The sequence below is a fragment of the Oryzias melastigma genome, linkage group LG23 (assembly GCF_002922805.2).
Source record: "Oryzias melastigma strain HK-1 linkage group LG23, ASM292280v2, whole genome shotgun sequence".
Taxonomy (NCBI): Eukaryota; Metazoa; Chordata; class Actinopteri; order Beloniformes; family Adrianichthyidae; genus Oryzias; species Oryzias melastigma.
In genome coordinates, this window is record NC_050534.1 from 19486140 (window position 1) to 19510091 (window position 23952).

The window sequence follows — 23952 nt, forward strand, 5'->3', positions numbered from 1 at the left end:
GTTTTGGGATTTACTTTATAAAAACAGATTCATAGTGTTTTAGAAATTGAAAATTACTTTAGTGAAAACAAAAAGTTGCTTAACCTCTTATTTAGTTTTATTGATTCTCTGGGTTTGACTTGGTTTGATGGGTCACTTTGGACGTCCTAAACTCTCCGTGTTTTCTCCCCTTCTTGCTGGGTTTATAAACGGTTGTTCTTCCTCGTCTCGATGTTAGCAGTCAGAAAGATTCGTCATGTTTGTACGGAGCTCTCTCTCTGGCGTGTTGTTGTAGTCAGCCTGTTGGCAGGACTGTTGTTTGGAGCAGAAGCTCCTCCCCCTGTCCCCTGTCTGACCCACGCTTAAAAGAACCCACCAACTCACAGACAGAAAGAAGGGACACCCCCTCCAACACTCAACCCCAAACCATCGCAGGAGAGCCTTCAAAATAAAAGTCCTTCCAAACGTTGCAGTTTCACCGAAAACCACTAGGGGGAGTTTGCAGAAGAGAGAACTTTGATGTTAAAATTATTTAAAAATAAAAATATTTTTCTCATATGTTGTATATTGTGTGTTTTATTTTCTATTCCTGGGAACTATATGTGTGGGGGGGTTGTGTGAAGGTTAAACTTCCATTTTATTTAAATTTAAGATTAAATTATATTTCTACTTTTTTTGTAGCAAATGGTCAAATTTACGGATGAACCCTCCACAACTCTAAATTTGCTGCCTTTTTCGGCACACTGCTGAAATGGGCGGGGCAAACTTTGCACTACAAGCCACTACCACTTCCACAAGCCACTCCCACTTCAATACCAGTTTTGGTTTAACCCCGTGGTGATACAACTCGTAGACGTTAAAGATTCTGATCCAGTTGGCTGTACATGTCCTATGAACGGTTATTGTAAGATCCATAGAAATGTTTAAAGATAATTTAAATAAAAAAGGCAAAAGTAGATCTGATCTAATGAGATTGTTTTGGGACAGAATTCAGTTTAATCGTTTCAAAAGCTCACAAAATAGTTTTAATAATCAACTTTGAAAGTATAATTCAATAAAAAACAAGAAAAATCTGTATTTTTTGACATTTTTCTATAGTTGGTTCATCCTGGACTAGTCCAATATAAGTGGGGTTCTTTTTTTTTACTTCATTTTTTATTTTGTTTTAGTTTAAAAAGCTAAAGTTCAATTATCATGAATTATCTTTTGGGAAAATACCAATTTAAGTTGCGTTTTTTATTTGCATGGAAGGATTTTGAGGAAAAAATCCCAAAGTCGAATTTGAACTTGAATGGTATGTTCCAAATCTAGCTAACTTACATTTAAAACCTAAAAATGAGTTATTTTATTGCCAGTATTTCCTAAAATATGTGTAGAAACAATAAAAAAATATGTATCAATTAATAAGAAATCAAAATATTATTTATAAAGATCAAATACTTAAAAATTAGTCGATTTTTTGTTTCCAGAAAACATGGCGGACGACGAAAACGAGCGAATCAGGACGTTCTTCGGTTCTTGTTTTATTTTGTCACTCCGCCGGATGTACTAGAGCACACTCCGGTGGGTTTATTTGCACGCAGAGTCCGTCTCTGGGTTCAGTCAGAGGAAGAGGGACGCTCCTATGACTCCGCCATGTAAGTCTGAATGATATTTATGGAAAATGTCTCGGAAAAGTTCCTCCGCTTAGAGGACATTCCCAACGCTTTAAATGTAAAAATTAACCGGACTTTAGTCGTCACGCGCCTTCAAACATGTTCCCGTTCGTTTTTTAAAACTCTTTTAGAGTGCAACTTTCAGCAACTTTACTTTATTTGGCCATATTTGTTATCTTATTTGTTATTTCTATTAGTCGGCACCTGTTGAACAAAAGCGCGGCAGCTGAACGGGTCCTTGAACGCACCATTGTGTCAGTAAAGAGATTTTCAGGAGCTTCTCCTCAGGTTTCATTTCCTTCTCCTCAAAAATCTCTGGACAGATTTTGTTTGCATTTACACACAAATTAATGTTGATAAACGTTCATACTTGTGCTTCTTTTAAACTCAAATTATCAAAATTTCTTAGTAAGAATCCTGGAAATTTGGATTTTTCCAGATTTGTCTGTAAATCTGCAAAAAGACACTAAAAAATAGATATTTTTAACACTACATATTTATTTTTAAACTGACAAGTTTAAATAGGTGAAATGGTATGTTTCAAACTTAAACTTTTATGTGTTTTGAAAGCTGTTGTGTTGACTCCAGATAACTTTCACAATAAAAGTTATTTTTGTAACCAGAGGTCAAAGGTCACCACAACACTTTCAGACTACATGTCTGTTTTTGACCTTTTCTAATACATCTGTCAGGAGAAGTCGATGTTGTTTGCTAAACTTTGTGGTTTTCGTCGTACCTTCATGGTCAGGCTTGGGAAGAGATCACTGCTGGCGGCTCTGCTGGCTGTGGCTGTTGGGGTTTACCTCCTGCCGTCTCCCATAGACCCCAAACCTCACAGGTGAGTTCGCACCTTTCTGTCCTCCTGTCATCAGCAGATATGCAGATGACGGTTTTCTTTTCCCGGCAGGCTGAAAGGGCCCCCTCCCGCTCTCGAGGGGCCGCTGGCGGTGAACACCCGCCTCCAGAAGGGGCGCCGGCTGTTCACCGGGAAACTACACGGACCAGAATCCTTCACTGCCGATGGGGATGGTGAGTCTTCAACAAATTGTCGACAATTTTGGAAAATCAGAACTGGATTGAGAAGTTCTGGATGGTCTTTACTAAATGTTTTTTGTAAAGATTTTAAGGATGTTTTCAGACTGGATACATTTGGTTTCCTTAAAGTGAATCAGCTTTGGACCGATATGCAATACTTTACATTCTAAAGTATCGCATATCGACTTTTCACCGATATGCAATACTTTACGTTCTAAAATATTGCATATCGATTTTGCACCGATATGCGATACTTTACGTTCTAAAATATCGCATATCGACTTTTCACCGATATGCAATACTTTACGTTCTAAAATATCGCATATCGACTTTTCACCGATATGCAATATTTTACGTTCTAAAATATTGCATATCGATTTTGCACTGATATGCAATACTTAACGTTCTAAAATACTACATATCGACTTTGCACTGATATGCGACACTTTACGTTCTAAAATATCGCATATCGACTTTTCACCGATATGCGATACTTAACGTTCTAAAATATTGCATATCGATTTTGCACTAATATGCAATACTTAACGTTCTAAAATACTGCATATCGACTTTGCACTGATATGCAATACTTAAGAACGTAATGTATTGCAGAACTTAAAGGATAGAAAAGCTGTGGAGAACATTTTCATTTTAAATTATACAAAACAACAGGGTTGTTTGTGGTTTTTACGTTATTTTACTGCTGAACCTAAAATGAACAAATAATTAGGGATGTCCCGATCCGATCACGTGATTGGAAATCGGGGCCGATCACGTGGTTTGGGACTCCTTTGTCCGATCAGGATCGGATATTTCATTTATTCTCATTATGATCAGAGCCTTATATTTCATCATCACTACAAATCTACATGTCATGAAAAGATCCCAAAATGTCATCACCAGAAAACGCAGCAGAAAACGGCAGAAGCTCAAGCAGAATGCTAATGTAAACAAAGCTAGCTAGAAAGCTAACTTCCGGGACCAAAAACGCTTTAAACTGACAGCAAGTGTCTCTATTGGTTTGTCATAACTCAAATAACAACCTCTAAAGGTATTCCAACAGAAAAAGACAAAGTTTTTGTTTCTTTTTAATGTGAAGCTCTTCATGCTGCAGACAGATGGCTACACAGCAGCTGCTAACTGCTACATGCTAACGCCGTGATTTAACTCCTTAGGACCCGAGCTGTCCTTTGATATGCCTGTTTGATTTATCTGACAGAGAAATAACAGTTAAGAAAATTAACTACTGTGGTAATAAAAATGAAAATGTGATGTCTTAAGAACTTAAAAAATAAGCACATAACCTTAAAAATAACTAAATAAATACAACTAGTAAATTAAAACTAATAACGATATCAGCTATTCATGAACACTCATCAAATTTTATGCTAAAAAACCATAATTTATTTTTAAGAATTTTAAATGAGGACAGGAATCACATTTGGTCAAAAATGTTCAATAGCTCTAAAGATATTGAAGCTAAAGTCACTAAACTTTATCACATGACTAATTATCACTTATATAACAAGAAAATTGTATTTTTTTCCTAGTTTATATTTGCTGTATTTTTACTTGTTTATTAAAGCTACTTCACATAAGTGTTTTATTTAAGTCTTTAATGATAAAAGAAGGTTATTAAAATATAAATGAGGGACAACACTAATCTGTTTGTTTAATTTATTCATGATTTAAATGTCTTATAAAAGTCAGATCGGGACTCGGTATCGGCAGATACACAAAATCAAATGACTCGGAATCGGATCGGACCCCAAAAAACCTGATTGGGACATCCCTACATATAATTAAAACAAAACTTGTCACATGGTTTTGCTTACAAGTTTAACTTTGAAACAGAAATGTCTGGTTGAAGACAGTCTGAATACAAATGCAATGTTCAGAACTCGGTCCGGACCAACTGACCTTTCCAGTCTAAATACACATTTATAATCTGGATCTTTGATTCTAATACAGTTAAACTGTCTTTTGTTGGTTTACTGAGGCTTAATGTGGTGTTTTAGGTAACATCTACACTGGAACTGTGGACGGGAAGCTGTGGAGGATCAGCCCTGATGACAACCTCACCTTCATCACGCAGATGGGACAGAACCTGCCGGAATGCGGTTCGTTCTTCTCGGCTCCTTTTAGAGGACGACTCCCCACTTCCTGTTATGTAATCATCCAATGAAATCTTTCATTTGGTTCCTTAACGTCGCACTCCGATCCTCCAAAAACCTGTTGTTTTCTCGAACATAGTTCCTGCAGAGCGGCAGGAGTTCATTAGAAATTCCCCTCTGAGTTGTGGGCGGGACCTTTGGTGTGGAACATACCCGCCCCCCTTCCCCTCCCTGTTGAGAGCTCTCTGTTTACATTGTCTCCAGCTATTTTTTGTCACAAATACTATCTTTTTCTCACGTCATTTTTTTCTGATTTAAAAATATTAAATTAATAATTAATATTTAGTTTTCTTTGTCATTAGCAAAATGTTTCAAAGACATCGGACAGTTCCGGTTACGGGCCACGAGCAGATGTGTGCCTCCAGCTCTCCTCAACTCTTCGGGTTTTTAAGTCTTTTAAAGTTGCTCATAAGTGACTTTAATCACCAAGCAGCTACCGCAACGAGGAGAGTTGAACAAGGCACGAAGAAAAGTTTTGAAGCAGATTTGACGGAGCTCAAAATCGCACTCGCGGATATTCAAGCTAAGCTTTCTTCTGCTCTTTTGAATGATGCTAAGCTAACACCCCTGCTACAACTCGTGGAAGATTTCCAACTGGAAAAGGCACGTAACGAACAACGAGATAATCGCCAAGATCTCCTGGAGAGATGGATCCATGACATGGATCAACAAGTATGGATGAATAATGTGATTCTCACGGGAGTTCAACTACAACCCAGGGCGCGGCCTGGAGCTACCAACATTAGCATGGATGCTAACACGACTGTGGAGAATCAAGTTGGAGCGTCTAAAAGGATTTCCTTGGACCTAAACACTGTTGAGGTCTGTCGAAGAAAGAATACGAATAAAGCAGCGATCCTTGGACCACCAGACCAGACGAAGCCTCTGGAAATAAAATCCATGAACGACTTTGAGGGATTACGCATGTTTGAACCTTTAATTTAAGCAAAGTGTGAAATGTGAACTCAAAAACCGCTGAATGTGAACTCTGATCTGATTCTGAGCTGCAGAACTTGAGCACAATTCCCTTGAAATCAGACCTTCACAGTCTCTGTCATAACAACGAAGAACAATTACGTGGCCTTAAACCGCTCCTAAACTGTGATGTAGCACTGATTCTACTCAAACTACTGATCTTTTTTTTTTTTTTTTTTAATTATTACTTTCTGCATTACTACAATAATTCTTTGATGAAAACAATCTGCACAAAATGACTTTAAATTAGAATATTTAGATTATGTTACTGATTAATATAAAGGATTTGTCTGTGGATGTTTTGAAATCTGATTACATCAATGATGTTAATGATCCTTTATAACTTGAATCTGTTATTGTAGAGCATAAATATTTGATATTAAGTCCTGAACCAGATTCATGTAGAGAAAATGGTGGAGCCGGGGTGGGATTATATAAGTTCACTTCCTCCCACTCCCTTTAAGCGATCCACTTGTGATTACTTGAAATAAACAATTTCATTCATTCATTCATTCATTCATTCATTCATTCATTCATTCAGCTCTTTGAAGATTCAACTTTTTCACGAGTAAAAGCAAAGTTAGAAACGTTTCCGTTTTAGTTTATGTTTGATCAGCTGTTTGCAGAAATCAGGAAGTCCGTCTGTCTCGTTTCAGGCAGCAGCACCGATTACGAGCCCGTGTGCGGTCGCCCTCACGGCGTCCGCATGGACCGCCACAATCAGCTGATCGTCGCAGACTCGTACTTTGGGCTGTTCTCCGTCAACCCCAGAACGGGAGAGAAGACGCTCCTGCGGTCGAGTGCTGAGGGTGAGCGAGCTGCTGCTCCTCTGATCGTAGACGCCGCAGCGTTGACCTTTCCTCCTGACCTTTGTCTACTCAGGTGCCGATGGAGTTCCTTTTGCTTTTCTCAACGGCCTTGAAATTTCCGCCCAAACTGGGATCGTCTATTTCACCGACTCGTCGAGTCGTTGGGGGCGCCGACACGTCAAACTGGAGGTGCTAAACCAACTAATCACATCTATTTTACAAAAGAATAAAGGAATCATTTGCTGTAAACTAATTTAGGCTAACCAGCTTAGCGGTCTCGTGGTAGAGCGTCTGCCCTGAGACTGCAGGTTTGGTCTTCTCTGGAAGAACTTCTCCTTCAGAAAGTTCTGTGGAGTTGTTGGTCTCGTTTATGTTTCTAGACCCTCTTTCTTTCTTTCTGAAGTGGTTTAGTCATTTCGTTTTCCAGTTTCTTCAGTTTTTGTGTTTTTCTGTTTCTTCTCTAATGAAGTATTTTCTCCTTTTGAAATCTGCTCCTTGTTTCTACTTCTTCTTGTTGAAGCACTCTTCATCATTTCTTGGAGCTCTAGTATCCTGGTGGTCGGCTTGGAGACCACTTGTGGTTTTGTTTCTGTTCTGGGAACTGATGAAAGTTTCTTCCAGGAACAAACTTTCTGGTTTCTTTGACTACTCTGAGGTTAAAGAGCCACACAGCTGTTCTGGTCCAAGTCAGAGGAAAAAAACAAACTTTTTGTTCAAAAATCCTCACTTTCTCTAAGTTTTCTAGTTCACATGTGTGATTCGGATGCTCTAAAGTTTAATCATCTTGTTTTTGTGCTTCACTGAAATCGTCTCGATAAAAATCTAAAACCAGCTTCCAGCTCGTTTGTTCTTGTATTACTTCACATCTTGTGTCCCTCCATAAACTCAAGATTCTTCTGATTCTTCAGTTTAGGAGTGTTAAAAGTACCGGACCTTCAGTTTGTGTTCAGAGACTCACTTTTAAAGAGAAGATCAGATCCCAGTTAGTCTGAGGATGTTTTTTTTTCGTGTTGCTCAGCAACCACGTTTCTAATCAAACATGAGGACTTGAAATCGGAGCTCCAGCACTTTAGCAGAACCCAGGAGATCGTGGAAAGGAAACATCCGAGTTCCTGGAAAACTTCCGGCTAGAAAACCGTCTCAGTGAGTCTGGATGTGGGATCAGGATGAGGAAGATCAGGTTCAGGTGTGGCTCAAACGAAGCCAGAAACCAACCAGCCAATGACAAAACAGGAGGTAAAAATAAAACAGGAAATCAGATGATAAAACATATATACAGTACTTCAAAGCATAAATATTCTCTCACACATTTATATCACATTAAAACATTTACTCATTTATAAAACAAAACCTCTTTCAATTTTGAACACAAAAAAAATTCTAAACCATGTAGTTTCTGATTACATTTACATGTCTTAAGACCAAATCTACAAAAACTGAGAGAAAGAAAAGCTTGAAAATAGTTTTGAAAACACTAAATCTATCTGGTGTACCCCCTAAAATCAAATGTTCTCGTCCCACCATTTTAATTTACAATTTAAATCTTGAAAAAAACAGCCAAAATTCAACTTAAAATTATTTTTTTGGTATTGTTTTATTGAAACTAACTGGGAACATTTAAATATTTAAAATAATATTTATTATCCATAGTGCATGTGCAGGTGAGGCGCTGCCCTGCCTGCTTTTGCTGGTGATATGATTCCTTTCGCTTGCCGTACTGCCGTCCCATGACCACATGTCCCTGTTTAAAGATTTCCCTTTTGCTGCTTTTCCGTCCTTAAAGTTTTAAAGAAGCACCAACAGCGCCAACACAGTGCGCCTCCATCTAGGCACAGCACCAGGCAAAATAATTTTTTACATTTTTTAATTATTTTATTCATGTTTTGAATTATTACGTTTTTAAAAACATTTTGTACTAAATGAGAGGTGTGTTGAATTGTAAAAGAGAAAGAAAATCGTTGCAATTTGGCACCCTCCTTCAGCAGATGACACCCTAGGCGGTCGCCTTGGTTACAGGTGCCCACCGAACAGTTTTAGTTTTTGAGCTCTACGCACAAAACGTGCATTAAAGTTAAACCAGTAGAACTTTGACCAATCGGAAACTCTTTGATAGTGACTTAAGGACGGCATTCTGTTTAATTAACAAAAGCACCAAAAATTTCTCAAATGTACTGGAATAGAGCTGACAGTGAAAGACTGGAGCAGGATCTGCTCTGACATTTCACAGCGAGCCTCTTACATGGTGCACGCGCTAGTACCCAGTAGCTAGAGTCCAGTGTGAACACCAGACAAACCCGTCTTTACCGCCGTGTGAACGTACCATAATGACGATGGAGCTTCTGCTGCTTTCAGGTGATTGAGCTGAACAGTCTGGGTCGACTCCTGTCCTACGACCCTCGCTCTGGAGACGTGTCGGTGCTGCTGGACGAGCTCTACATGCCCAACGGCGTCGCCCTGTCGCCCGACGAAGACTTCCTGCTGCTGGCCGAGACCAGCATGGGACGCATTCACAGGTAGAGTTTCTGTCCCTACGACCCATATACGATTGTATATGAGAACTGGACTGAGTGACTCCTCCCATCTGGTGTTCCAAACAGGAAGTGGCTCCAAGAAGCCAAAATCTCATAGACTTCTGTAGAGAAATAAACAGATTTTTTCAGAATAACAATTCCTGATAATCATATATTTTTTAAGTTATAAATTGACCAATCAGATGCTTAAGTAAAAGTAGGCGGAGCCTGCTGGCCCCAACATTCAACGTTTGTCATATCTGGTGTCGCCAGCTTTCAGGTGAGAGGGGTGTGTCCTTCCAATAAGCTCACTCCTGATTGGTGAGTGGTTATCATAGATGTCTGGCTCCAACATGGCGGCGTCCATATCAGTAAAAATGGCGGCTGAATTGACTACACTTGGTTGGAGCCGGATGTCAGACATTTCCTGCGAGTGACGTCACTCAGTCCAGTTCTCTGCTACAGTCGATGGGTGTGGCGAGTGATTGAGCAGACTCCGCCTCTCGGCAGGTTTTGGCTGAAGGGTCCGAAGGCCGGCACCGGGGAAGTCGTCATAGACAACATGATCGGTTACCCCGACAACATCCGTCTCAGCGACCACGGCACCTTCCTGGTCGGCATTACCACGCCTCGCTTCCGCAGGTTCACGCCCCCTTTCCTGGACGCAATCGCTCCGTACCCTGCTGTCAAACGCTTTCTGGCCAAGGTCAGTGAGCACGCCGGGGGTTTCTGCACCTTAACCATAGTTGATAATGAGGTGCAATTTTAAAAAAACAAAACTAAAAACAATCATCCAGATGCTACGTACACTCCAGGCATGCTACGTGGTTCAGTGTTTTCGTGAAGCACACGACGTTCACAGAATAGCACATGAACCGATAGTTGGTGTGAAATGTCACAGTGGTCCAAACCCGGTGGATCTCTCAGCTCTATTCCTATATTTGACTGTTTCGGTGTTGAAGTTTCTGGCGGGCTCAAAACGCGATTTAATCATTTCTCCTTCATGATCAAATTTTAAACAGTTTAGTACATTCGTGTTTTGAAAAGGACGCCAACCTGATTGGTCAAAGTTCAGCTGGTTTAGGTTTCAACTTGTGTTCAGTCGTCGTATTTGGAAATAGAGCCTGAAAAAAAAAAATGTAAAAAGTTGCATAGCGACGAGTGAACACGAGACTTTTCATTGGATGTGGTCGTCTGAACTCGAATTTCCGAGCCCGGTATGAACGTAACATCGCTGAGGGATAGAAGAGGTATGGAGGACCGGAAGAGACAAATTAAGATAAATATACACATATATATATGTCAGTAAATGAATGTCATTAATTATTTAAAATTGGAAAGAAAATAATTGTCAATAAATGTGTCGAGCTATAATTACAATCCAGCTTTAAATAATTTAAGAAACTAGTATTTTTTTTTTAATAATTTCATGATTCAGTGAATAAATTTATGATCCAATTTGCAACATTTCATTATGTTATTTGTAAAACTGTCCCATCAAACTCAGTGGGCGGGGCTAACTCAGTTCCATTTTTATTTGTCTCTTCCAGTCCTCCATAAAGGTGGAGCTAATTCTCAATGTTTTGATGGGAACGATTCAAATAATAATAAAAATAATCAATAAAGTTGGACAGAAAAATGTGTTTAAGCGTTAAAACTAAAAATTTCAAGTTTTAGCTTTTAACTAACTGATTTTACTCTTCAAAAAAAGCATTTGAATTTATTTTATACCTGTTTTTTATTTGAAAAATGTTATTCTATATGAACTAATTTATGCATTAAAGATTTATTTCTTTGTACTCTTAAACTCATTGAATTTATTACGGTAAAAATATATATATATATAAAAAGTTTCACGTGGATTTCAGACACTAAAAACTTTTTTTTATTTTTTTTACAAATTTTTGTAGAAAAACAAAATTTTTGTCAGAGTAATGTAAATAATTTTTTGTTTTTAAGAATGTTAGTAGTTTTCAAAAACAAATTCATAAATCAGTCATTCTTTTTTTTAACTTTTTAGCCAAAAACTCCCAAGTTATTAAAAATGATTTAAACTTTTAAAGAAAAAAGTTGCCGTTTTGTCACATGGTTTTGATTACAAGCTTAATTTTTGAAACAGAAATGTCTGGTTGAAGACAGTCTAAATACAAATGCAATGTTCAGATGATGCATTGCTCTGGCCTGTGCAGCTTTGCTTCAGGCTGAAGTGAGCCGATGGAGTGAGAGGGTTGGTTCTGAGTGCAGAAACCTCTTCCGGGTCGTGGTTCTGAGCTCCATGAACAGAATACCCGTTGGTGTCGTAGGTGGTTCCTCTGAGCTGGTACAACGTCCTGCTGCCGCGCTACGCCCTGGTTCTGGAGCTGGGCCTGGACTGCCGGATCGTGGGCTCCCTTCACGACCCGGAGGGCCGGCTCACCTGGGCCGTCAGCGACGTCTTCCAGCACCGGGGCAGAACCTACCTGGGCAGCACCGACCTGCCGTTCCTGCCGGTCCTGGAGAGTTGATGTCGTAGGAACTCTGAGGTGGGAACTCCTGAGGAGCAAAAGAGCTCAGACTTTGTTCTCTTTTGATTCTACGTCTGCAAAGTTCAACCAAGCAGCCGATTGGAGGTTAAAGTGAGGTCCGACTGAAGAACAGAACCGACTAAAGTTCTGATGTCCAGGAGTTTCTACGCTTGATTTTGAAGTTACAACGTTTCTGTTTAAGACGTTTGCTTTCAGAATACGGTGGTCCTGAAGGTTCAAATCACATAAATATCACTCAAAACATTTTAAAGATCACATTGAGAATTTAAAAAGTAAAACAAATAATAAAAAAGCAACATTATACTTTAGAAATCAAAATAAAATGACAACATTTCTGAAGTAATTTCCAGAAATCAAAAGGAAATGTTAGAAACAAAACACAGTAAGAAGCTGGAAAATATTGGTACTATGGGATATCACTGATTGGATGTTGACGTTTTTATTAGTATGCAAACACTGAAGATGTATTTTAAAAAAAAATGCTTTAACGTCAAAAATACCCAAATGTTTCCAGTTTGTTATTGTGTTTTTTCTTTAGTTTAATTTTTATTTTGTCTCATTTTAAGAATAAAAAAAAAAAATGTAATTGTCGTTTCAAATTTTTCTTAATGTGTTTTGAGTGATTTGTTTGGTGTGATTTGCACCTTCAGGGCCACCGTACCATTAAGAGCTAAAAAACAAAACCACTAACCTGTTTTGTCTTTTCTGTTTATCCTTCAATCCTCTGAAATAATTGCTAACAACAACAAATACTGAGGAAAAACTAACAGATTTATTCACTTTGAACTTATTTTTAGAGGAAAAACAAACAAATTAAAGATTAAAGCCACTAAAAATTGTGTTTTTAATATCGTCTTGTGGCTTTTTTCTGATGGTGGAAGACATATATAAAGAAAATTCAGAATTAGAATTTCATTTTTAAAGTAATTTCCAGAAATCAGTACAAAATGTTAAAAAACTAAACTGAAAAATGTTGGTATTATGGGATATCACTGATTGATGATGACGTTTTTTTTATTAGTATACGAACATTTAAGATTAATTGCAAAAAAAAGCTCATCATCCAATCCAATCATCTTGACAACATTTTTTTGGTTTCTTATTGCAAGTTAATTTTTACGTTTCAAAATTACCCTTTTTTTTCATTTTTATTTTCTCATTTTTGGGGATTTTAATTTCTTTTGCTTTTTTTAATTGTCGTTTTTAATTTTTGTAAATATGTTTTGAGGGATTTATTGTTCTTATTTGCACCTTCAGGGCCACCGTACCAGAAAGAGCTAAAAACAAAATCCACTGAGATGTTTTGTCTTTTGTTTATCCTTTAATCCTCTGAAAATAATGCTAACAACAACTTTTGAGGTAAAACTAACAGATTTATTCACTTTGAACTTATTTTTAGAGGGAAAACCAACTAATTAAAGATTAAACCCAATAAAATTTGTGTTTTTTTAACATGTTCTTCTGGGTTTTTATATAAAGAAAATTAAGATTAAAATTGCATTATTGAACATTTCTTCATTCAAATTGTTATGAATCAGGAGCAGACAGAACAATACTGTTTGAAAAAGATCGTATTTGGATAGTTCTGATGACTTCTGTTGTATCACTGAGATTGTGAGGGGCTGTAAGCTAGTGGGAGAGTGTAAACAGAGAACTCTCAGCAACAGGGAGGGGACTTTCCTATGAAACTATGTCAAAACAGAAAAAAACAGATTCTGAGCCATAAAAATACATTTATTAGACAAAAACCAGCCCAAAACCACATTAACAAAGTCAAAGTGCCAAAATCAAAAGCGCTCTGACAGAATGAAAAGTGCATCAGTGAGTCGGAACAAAACGATCGACAGGAAGTGGATCGAGCGGCGGTTCCGTTGTGGTTTCAGGTGAGAAGTTAGGTGTGTCTGCTGAGGACATCAAACATCCAAGAAGAGGAATTATCCAGCAAACATATATACTTTTTTCCTCTGTGAATGATTATTTCTTACTGAAATGAAAACAAGAATGTGTTTACAGCAGCTGTTAAACTCAAATCTCCCTCAATAGATAAACCAATCTGTGTTAATAAAATAAAACACCCGTTAAGGAAGATTAGGACAGATATGTTTCTCTAAATCTACTCTGGATTTGATTTCTTCATATTTAGAGGGAAATCTCAGACAGAACATCGATGAATGAATCAAAGGAGCTTTGAAAACTTTTGGCACAACCTGCTTTGTCTACAAATCACCCAAAAAACTCTCAAGTTTGAATTTAAACAAGTAAAAATGAAATGTTAGTACTTTGTTTGGATTCAATAATGATCTGAGTTAGCCTGAAATTTGAGGCTTTACATCCATTAGGATGATTAATGATTCAGTGAGAGGAAAGTTCTGATTTTTAAGTTTAATGAATAAAAATTATAATTCAGGAAAAACTGTTGAAATGTGATTATTTGTTTCATTTTAAATGGTTGTTCGAGTAATTTTAAAATCTTCCTGTTTTCCTGTCTTAGCATGAACGTTTGTTTTTGCAGGATTGGTGTCAGGAAACAGGAAGTAGCCGATCATTAAAGCCTCTTTCATCAGCACCGACTTTGGGTTAGCAACAGCATCTTCAGCCGTTTCCCATCAAACATGTCCATATCAGGGCTGGGGGATAAAACGATAACAATATATATCACGATAGACTTTTACTTTGAAGGGTCCAACAACAAATTTTTGTTGATTTTTCGCTAGATTAAGTCAGAACTGGAAGACAAACCGGCTGGACTTGTAGCAGCAACAGAAAGTTTAATCAAAAGTGTTGATATGGTGACAGCTTGTTAGCGTTAGCATGATGCTAATGCTAGCAAGCGGTTCCTTGATGTGGTGACGCACCTACTTAAAGTCGGACAATATTTTCACTGACCGGACTTTAAGACAATACAACAAAATTATTTCGTAGGACAATCATTAAAAAAAAATTCTGTGTATTTCTGTGTAAAATAGTGTTATAATTTTATGTTTACTCTGTAAAACTTGAATTTTGAGCTGCAGCGCGTTTGAATTTGACAAGTATAGTTATTTGATTTATATCGTGATTTATATCGTTATCGCCTAATATGAAAAAAAAATTATATCGTGATATAAAAATTCCATATTGCCCAGCCCTAGTGCAAACACATGACCATGACGTTGGAAAGATGAGAAAGATTTAGTACGGGGTCAGATTACTGTCGGAATGAAGCGTAGGCTCATAGACGGAGTTGTGCGCACTTTTGGAAATATAAAAACATTTGGTTTTGTTTGACATGACGCTTTTCTCCATTTCAGAATCTGCAGGAATTGTGTCGATCGTGTTAACAGTGTAAAAGTTACGGTACGTTAAAGAATATTTGTTATTTTGGCGTCGCCAGCGACATCTCAGGTGTTAAAGGGTTAAAAAAAAAGAACCTCTGTGTGCATTTGCACTTTTTCTGAATTAATGTATCATGACTTTATATATATGTCTGTAATGTAATTTCTTATTGAAAACAGAGAAAAGTTGTATTTAATCCAAATTTTTGTAAATGTGTTCATTTTGACCGTAATCTTACCCCATACATGACACTAGAAACTGACTGATTTTGATGGAAATTTGGCTTTAACTTCTGAGATCAGATGATTCTGTTTTTTAGGGATTACCAATTTAGGATTAATCTAATTTCTTCACTTTTACTCAAATCTGAATTTTAAGGAAATAAAATAGTCTCAACGGTTATTTTTGGGATTTGAAGAAGCTTAGCTGAGCTTCCATGAAGGATGAGCAGGAGGAGATACGTCGATGAGGAGATGATACGTCGGTAAAATCCACCTTTAAAGATCTCACTTCCTCTCACAAGCTTCCTAAACGAGACCCAAACAGGAAGTCAGCTCCACAGTCAGCCCCTCCCCCAGCCTGATCCCTACGTCTCAAAGCGGCTGGCGCTGCGAAATGTTTCGAGGCCCCTCCCACAGCGATCTGGAGCAGCATCTTCGCTCCTCCTCATTTCATCCTCTGACTGAGTCTGCTCGGCCTCCAGCTGTGGGGGGGGAACAGCTGTCGGGGGTCAAACTTGTACCTGAGAGGACAAAAGAAGCACAGGTGAGATTGTTTCCTGTTAGAGGGGCGGGGCTTCTGTAAAACCAACCTTGGGTCGTACACGCCGGGCGTTCGGCAAGTCTGTCCGGAGCAGGACTGCAGCATCATCAGCCGGTGGTTCATCTTCTCCAGCACTTCCTGGTCGATGGTTTTAGCGATGTTGGTCAGCTGGTAGGGGTCGGCAGTCACGTTGTAGACTTCTACAAAAACCTAGAGGAGGGCGGAGTCAGTGAGTCAACAGTCTGTCGGCCGCATCATCGAACGTTCTCTCCATACTAGGGCTGCCACGATTAATCAACGACTACTCGACAATTAAAATAGTCTGCGACAGATTTAATAGTTTATTTGTCGTTACTTTATATTATGGGGTCAGAGTGTAGTAAAGTTGAAAATTATAATAGCATTCTGCTAGCTTTAACTATTTTTGAATTTATTAAGGTTATTTGGGCTAGTTTAGCTAATATTTCAGCTACATGCTAGCTGTCTTAGCTAATTTAGGATTTTTTAAGTTTTTACACTAATTTAGAGTTAACCTAATATTTTAGCTACATGCTACCTGTTTTGGCTAATTAAGGAATTTTTCAGTTTTTGTACAAATTTGGAGTTTAGCTAATATTTCAGCTGCATGCTAGCTGTCTTTGCTAATTAGGGCTTTTTCAGGTTTTTCTAGGTTATTTTCGAGTTTAGCTAATATCAGCTACATGCTAGCTATTTTGGCTAAATTAGGATTTTTATGTTTGTTTAGGCTATTTTGGAGTTTAGCTAATATTTCAGCTACATGCTAGCTGTCTTTGCTAATTAGGGCTTTTTCAGGTTTTTCTAGGTTATTTTCGAGTTTAGCTAATATCAGCTACATGCTACCTATTTTGGCTAATTTAGGCTTTTTTCAGTTTTTTTTAAGCTAATTTGGAGTTTAGCCAGTATTTCAGCTACATGCTAGCTGTCTTTGCTAATTAGGGCTTCCATCCATCCATCTTCTTGACCGCTTCTTCCCTTTCGGGGTTGCGGGGGTGCCGGAGCCTATCCCGGCTGCTGATGGGCGAAGGCGGGGTACACCCTGGACAGGTCGCCAGTCCGTCGCAGGGCCTCAATCACACACACATCCACTCTCACATTCACACCTAGGAACAATTTAGAGTCACCAATTAACCTATGATAGTTAGGGCTTTTTCAGGTTTTTTTTTTTTAGGTTATTTTCAAGTTTAGCTAATATCAGCTACATGCTACCTATTTTGGCTAATTTAGGCTTTTTTTCAGTTTTTTAAGCTAATTTGGAGTTTAGCCAGTATTTCAGCTACATGCTAGCTGTTTTGGCCAACTTAGGCTTTTTTTCAGTTTATAAGGCTAATTTGGCATTTAACTAATATTTTAGCTTGCTATCAGCTCCAGCGTTTTCAGCTTCAGCATTTTTAGCAATCAACTTCAGCATCTTCAGCTATCAGCACTTGCATCTTCAGCGGCCAAATTTAGCTTACAACATTCACACTAGCATTATTGCAGGTAATGCTATATATTTAGTTTTTAGTTAGTTTAAAGTTAGTTTAAAGATGGTTAAAGTGTGCGCCCTACATACACTTTTTACATGACCCGATCAGTCGACTAATCAAAAAAAATAATCTGTGATTAGTCGACTATCAAAATAATCGCACTACTCCGTACCTCGTTGTCGTCAAACTCGCAGTACTGCAGGTCGGCAGAGGGGGCGACGGTGCGCACGCACGCGTATGTGTTGTTGTAGGAATCCTCGCACACGCAGTCAGGAAAACACTCCTGAAACAGGACACGCCCCTTAGTGAAGCTCACATCTGCTGAACTTAAACTCAAGTGTGTTCTCATACCGACACCCCCGGGCCGAGCAGCGGGCAGGCGGGGTCGGACACCTCGCTGCCCTCCCCCTCGTACTCCACCAGGATGTCGCTCCTCCAGCCGCTGGAGTTCAGCCTCCCCTCCTGGTCGAACAAACATGGAGATTTCCTCCATCGTTAAAAAGCTCAGAGACGAAAAGCATCAACCAGGAGAAAGATTTCTATGGAGCTATATTGGGGCCAATGTTATTTGAAACACAAATAAAACAAATTGAAAAATACACTGGTGTTTGGCTGAAAATAATGTAAAATGTCCAAGACGTTTTGCTATTCTAAAGTAAACTTTATTATTTTTAGCTTCAAATGTTCCGTTTTTTAGGTTTCAGAATTTCCATTTCAAAACTTTTTTTTCAGTTTTAAATCTGAAAATTTCAGTTTCTAAACTTGAAGTTGTTTTATCTGGGTTTCAAATAAAATTGGCCCTATTATAGCTCCATACATTTCTAAATGTAGTTTTAGGTTATTTCTGGAAAGTATTTCTACTATCTAGAAAATGCTCATTCTGACTGGTTTATCATTGGATTGCATTGTATGGAGCTATTTTGGGGCCATAAATATTTGAAACCTAAATAAAACATTTTGGGGAAAAATTCTTTTTGCTTTTCTAAAATAAATTTAATTATTTTCAGCTTTGAATGTTCTGTTCTTTAGGTTTCAAAACTTAAAATTTAAATTTGAATTTTTTTTTTTGTTTCAATTCTTTTTTTTAATGTGAGAATTTCAGTTTCAAAACTTTTACCCCGTTGTGGTAGAGTTGGGGCGGGGCTAAAACAACGGACCAATCAAAGTCGATGAGGGTGGTAACTTCAGTCCCGGTGCATTCACTGACTCTGAGAACTTGGGTTGTTAAGGTCAGAAAATTGCTGTTTTGTATTGTTTTATGGGAAATTTGAATTTTGAAAATTTTGTTTTAGAATAGCAAAACGTTTAGGACATTTTCCTTTTGGGGGGAGGGGGGTCTAACACCAATATTTTTTTCAAGTTGTTTTATTTGGGTTTCAAATAATACTACTGACCCCAATGTAGCTCCATACATTCTAAATGTAGTTTTGTTATTTCTCCAAACTATTTCTATTATCAAGAAAATGCTCGATCTAACTGGTTTCACTGGATTGTAACGAGGTGTCCGTCTTCACCTTGTTTAGCAATGAGGCTAAAATGTTTGATAGAGAGTTTAAGAACACACTTTTAGGAAATGTGTTCACTATAAACGTAACGTCAGCTCTCGAGTTCAGACGTTTGTGGAGAGCTCTCACCATGATGGGCAGGAAGGACATGCCGTCCATTTGAGTCTTGTTGACGTTGTAGCCGGCGATGTCCAGGATGGTCGGGCCGAGGTCGATGTTCGCCACCAGCATCTGTAGAAACGATGGACTTTAGTACATAACAAGCTGCACCAGTCGGGTGAAATCCAGTTAAGAAGTCTTGGTCTACAGCAGGTCCGGCTTCATATTTGGATAAAATGAAGCGACTGTTTAAACAGAAACCGGAACTGGTCAACAAACCTTCAAAAGGACATTAAGACTTGCTTAGAGATGAAAAGGAGTTTGTCATAAAGAGCGTCTGACTCTACCTGACTGGTCTGGTTGGGTTTGATGTTTGGTCCTCGAACCATGAGGGGAACTTTGATGTCAAACTCGTAGAGTTGTCTCTTATCCAGCGGCAGGGAGAACTGACCTGAGAGTGAGACGAGAAGGTTCTCACCATGTCTGTCTGGCTTCTTCAGAAAGGTGTCTTTGACACACATACCTGTGTGGTAGCCATTATCGGAGGTAAAGAAGATGTAGGTGTTGTCCAGTTCTCCACGTACCTCCAGCTTTTTCACTATTTTCTCCACCAGGTCGTCCACTGAGAGTAAAGTCTGCCACCTAGAGGACAAGATGGGTAAGAACTATCTACTAATGTGAAGTAAACTTTAGGACACATTAGGCATCAGGGATAGACAATATGACGATATTCATCGTGATATGACTTTTTCTCAATAGAAGAATGAGAATCGCGATAGAGTTAGCGGACCGCTATCTATACTAAAACCATATCTGTGTTAAAAACATAGCTAGTGAACCGTTGGCTACCTTAGCTAGCTATGTTTTTAACATAGATGGCTGTGTTAAAAACATAGCTAGCTAGCAGGCCGCTAGCTATATTAAAACCATAGCTAGCGGATTGCTAGCTAGATATATTTTTAACATAGCTAGCGGTACAAGCAGCCATTTAAAGTCGCAAAACACGGCAAGGCAGGCGAATATGGTCGAAAAACGACGAGTTGGGGTCACCCCAAACACAGAAGTAAAAGTTAGCTATTTCAAAAACCCAGCTAGCCAGTGGACCAATAGCTAAATTAAAACCATAGCTATTTTAAAAAACATAGCTAGCGGCCCAAGCAACCAGTTTATGCCACGGGACACGGCAAGCCAGGCGAATGTGGTTGAAAAGCAACTAGTTGAGGTTGTCTGAAATGTAAAAGTAAAAGATATCTATTTTAAAAACATAGCCATCTAGTGGACTGCTATCTATAAAAAAGCTATGTTAAGCTATAATAGCTATGTTAAAAACATAGCTAGTGGACCGCTGGCTATGTTAGCTAACTATGTTTTTTAAACATAGCTAGCTAACATAACTAGCTATGTTTAAAAAAAAGCTAGCTAGCGAACCACAAGCTATATTAAAACCATAGCTATGTTAAAAACACGTCACGCGGCACGGCAAGAGAGGCTGATGTGGTCGAAAAACGATGAGTAGGGGTTACCCCAAACCTCACAAATTGACATGGAGGGGTGTCTTAACCGCACGTCCATATATGACGAGTCAGGAGTGAGAATATGTTGCTTAAACGTAGCTTAAGACGAAGATAAGGGATGGACCTTTTCCTGAAGGCCTCGTCCAGGAACTGAACGGAGGAGTTGGTCATGGGAGTCTTGGCCTGCCGGATCAGCCAGTGTTTGTTCTGCAAAGACAGCATTCAGCTTACGGGCCGTTTTTACCGGGCGTCGCTGGGATTCAGCCGGAAGCCTCACCGCTCCGTGGATGTTGAAGTTGGGGTCCCGGGGAGCCTTGGTGGTGTTAAAGCGGTCCTGGTACTGAGGAGCTGCGGTCCAGGGGGAGTGGGGGGCCGGCGTGGACACCATCATGAAGAAGGGCTGGTAGCTGGATTTGTACTGCAGGAAGTCCAGAGACACGTTTGCCTGAGAGGAAACGAGAAGAAAAGACATTTTCAGCATCGGCGGTTTGTTGTGTGTCTTTATTTCGTCAGTTTTTTTTTTTTTTTATTTCCGCCTCACCAACACGTCTGTCAGGTAGTCTCTGCTGTAGTCTGCTCCGTGTTTCTGAGGCTTCCCGTTCACAGACATGGTGTAGTTGTAGTATTTAGAGTTCCTCTCCTAAAGACAGAAAAAACGTCTTTCAGGCAGAAGGTGAACCCGATTAACCACAATCAAAAATACGTATGAGGTCTGTTACCTTTGCACTACCTTTAATGAGCTCTGTTAAATATAGTCTGAGAACGGATCAGACGCTTCAGAAATAAAAGGAAAAACACCAAAATAACTTAATAATTTAAAAATTATTTAATGAAATGAGGATTTTTCATGTGGTTTTGTTTCAAGTCTTAAAATCAGACTTAATGCGTTGAGGCTAAAAAGCCAGAGATGTTTATCTGATTCTATACACACATAATTCAAGTCATTTCCAAGTCTCCTAATTGGCGTTAGATTTGTCGTCATGTTTGAGGTTTTTCTTCAGGACTCCTCAAAGTCGGACAGAAAAGCTTCAACTAGAAAGATGCCCCATCACTTCCTCATAGATTTTTTTTCCACCGTGGGATGAATAAAGGGCTATCTTATCTTATTCCTTGTGGCTTCTTCATCACTTCCTCATTGTGTCTTCATCACTTTCTCGCCTCTCTCTCATCACTTCCTCTTAATTTCCTCTTTGCTTCCTCGTCACTTCCTTTTCAATTCCCCATCATTTCTTTATTACTTCTTTGTCACTTCCTCATCGCTACCTCAACACTTCCTCGTCACTTGCTTCACTTTCTTAATACTTCCCCATCCTTACTTCGTAACTTCCTCATTGCCACCTCATCACTTCCTTGTCAATTCCTTATTACTTTCTCATCACTTCCCCATGGCTACCTCATTACTTCCCCATCGCTACCTCATCACTTCCCCATGGCTACCTCATCACTTCCCCATTGCTGCCTCATTATGTCTCCATCGCTACCTCATCACTTCCCCATCGCTACCTCATCACTTCTCCAACGCTACCTCATCACTTCCCCATCGCTACCTCATTACTTCCCCATCGCTACCTCATTACTTCCCCATCGCTACCTCATTACTTCCCCATCGCTACCTCATTACTTCTCCATCGCTACCTCATTACTTCTCCATCGCTACCTCATTACTTCTCCATCGCTACCTCATCATTTCCCCATCGCTATCTCATCATTTCCCCATCGCTACATCATTACTTCCCCATCATTACCTCATCACTTCCCCATCGCTACCTCATCACTTCCTCATCACTTCTTCATCGCTACCTCATCACTTCCCCATCGCTACCTCATCACTTCCTCATTACTTCTCCATCGCTTCTTAATTACTTCCCCATCGCTACCTCATCACTTCCCCATCGCTATCTCATCATTTCCCCATCGCTACATCATTACTTCCCCATCATTACCTCATCACTTCTCCATCGCTACCTCATCACTTCCTCATCACTTCTCCATCGCTTCATCATCACTTCCCCATCGCTACCTCATCACTTCCCCAAATGTTAAACTTTAAAAATGTTTACATATCTGTGTCTTACCAAGGCGAACCAGTAGCTCCATCCGGGAGGGACGTGCTCCACCCCACCAGCGTCAGCCCGTCCGTACTGTAAAAGTCCAGAAACAGATTTCACAGTCTTTAACTGAGACGTGAAGCAGCAGATAAACTCTGTAGACACCATAGCTCCAAAAGAACGGAACACAATGATTGGTAAAAAGTGTCACTAAAATAGAAATAAGTCGGATATTTAGAATGTAACTTGATGAAAGTATATCTTTGTACTCAAAGTGTTTTTTTGTTTTTGTTTTGTGTTTTGGTACGAACACAGGAACCTGTTGGATCAACGGAACAAGTACTTTAGGTTTTGTAGGGATTGGAAAAATTAAAAACCCGTCTGACATGTCTGCGTCTTTCCTGCTTCACCTTCACGTGTTGTATATGTGTTCACTACGACTTGTCGCCCGCAGCATACCCATAGAAAAAAGTGCATGAACATTTTGCCTCTACGAGTTTATGATGATCTGGATATTTCTTGTGGTCAAACAGGTTTGACTGTTTTTCACCTGCAGGCAGCCTGTCTACCCTTAAGGACAGTTGAACCTTCTCCCACCTGGTTGAGGTATTTCCCGGCGAAGAAGGTCTGGTATCCTCCATAGGCCTTCAGCAGGGCGGGGAAAGCGTGCGGCTCCTCGCTCTTCTGCCAGGCTCGGCTGCTGCAGTTTCCCTCCAGCGTGTTGTTGACCACGTGGTGGTTGTGCGGGTACTTCCCCGTCAGGATGCTCGCTCGACTCGGGCAGCACAGCGGGCTGGCCACAAACTGAAGGGGAGCGGAGAGGAGGAGCAGGAGGTGGGAAACATGGTCTGGGGAGGGTCTCCATCGACGGAGGACATACTCACTGCGTTTGTGAAGGTCATCCCGGCATCACCGATCAGCTTTTTGGTTTTGCTCAGAGGATTCTGGGAGGAGGGAAAAAAACTTTAATGAACATTAGTTTTATTACCTCATCTGCATCTCTTCAGACATTTTAATCACTGTAGGGGTCAATAAAGTTCATTCAAATTTGATATTTAAAAAAAAAATGTTCTTGATTTTATTTGGAATGGAGAATATATTTTACTTTATTTTTTTAATTGATTTGTTTTCTTGTGCAGAAAACAAACTATGTCACATCTGAAGCACTTTACTGTTATTAGTTCAAACAAAATTTTATTTTAATGTTTACAAAAGTTTAAAAATTCAGAATAAATTGATTTTATTTTTTGTTCATTGCTATTGGGAGAAATTTGGTTGTTTGGTACCCATGATTTAAAGATACACATAATAGATGAAAAATAAATAATCACAAAAAATACTTAAAATGCTTTCTAACAGATATCATAAAATGTAATTATAAAACCTTTAGTTCATGAACCTATTTCAACCAAACAGAAAAAAAATGCAATAAATATAATTTAAAAATGATTTTTTTAACCTTTTTTTTAGACTGCCTTTTTAAAATGAAATATTAATTAAAAAATACATCCTACTTTTTCAGTCAATCAAATATCTGGACTTTTTTCTTTGAAGAAAAAT

At 39.0% G+C, this 23952-nt stretch overlaps 2 protein-coding genes across 3 annotated transcripts in view; one reads left to right on the forward strand and one right to left on the reverse strand.

Moving 5' to 3' along the window:
- The first annotated feature begins 1355 nt into the window (after nt 1-1355).
- On the forward strand, nt 1356-23816 carry zgc:194209 (uncharacterized protein LOC570908 homolog). Of its 2 annotated transcripts, XM_036210359.1 has the most exons (10): nt 1356-1616; nt 2383-2472; nt 2542-2663; nt 4688-4789; nt 6475-6627; nt 6701-6816; nt 8980-9140; nt 9648-9843; nt 11441-11659; nt 22949-23816. In XM_036210359.1, coding segments are annotated over exons 1-9 (1143 nt in total). In that variant the 5' UTR covers nt 1356-1614; the 3' UTR covers nt 11642-11659; nt 22949-23816. The 2 variants fall into 2 exon arrangements, with proteins under 2 accessions (XP_036066252.1, XP_024141841.1); XM_024286073.2 differs by lacking the exon at nt 22949-23816 and having other exon boundaries at nt 1358-1616; nt 11441-13120.
- Nucleotides 13376-23952, reverse strand: part of gnsa (glucosamine (N-acetyl)-6-sulfatase a) — an 11660-nt gene continuing 1083 nt past the window's right edge. The window contains exons 2-14 of the mRNA XM_024286060.2: nt 23277-23336; nt 22990-23196; nt 22420-22485; nt 20886-20984; nt 20622-20789; nt 20469-20551; nt 19354-19472; nt 19178-19281; nt 18861-18962; nt 17578-17688; nt 17399-17509; nt 15789-15949; nt 13376-15719 (exon numbers count right to left, since the gene is read on the reverse strand). Coding sequence (XP_024141828.1) covers nt 15644-15719; nt 15789-15949; nt 17399-17509; nt 17578-17688; nt 18861-18962; nt 19178-19281; nt 19354-19472; nt 20469-20551; nt 20622-20789; nt 20886-20984; nt 22420-22485; nt 22990-23196; nt 23277-23336 — 1467 coding nt within the window. The 3' untranslated portion in view covers nt 13376-15643. The remainder of the gene's footprint in view (nt 15720-15788; nt 15950-17398; nt 17510-17577; nt 17689-18860; nt 18963-19177; nt 19282-19353; nt 19473-20468; nt 20552-20621; nt 20790-20885; nt 20985-22419; nt 22486-22989; nt 23197-23276; nt 23337-23952) is intronic.

Coding starts and splice junctions, on each gene's coding strand:
- zgc:194209 (XM_036210359.1), top strand. Junction 4,790..6,474: donor ACAGAACCTGCCGGAATGCG/GTTCGTTCTTCT, acceptor GTCTCGTTTCAG/GCAGCAGCACCGATTACGAG. Junction 9,141..9,647: donor AGCATGGGACGCATTCACAG/GTAGAGTTTCTG, acceptor GCCTCTCGGCAG/GTTTTGGCTGAAGGGTCCGA.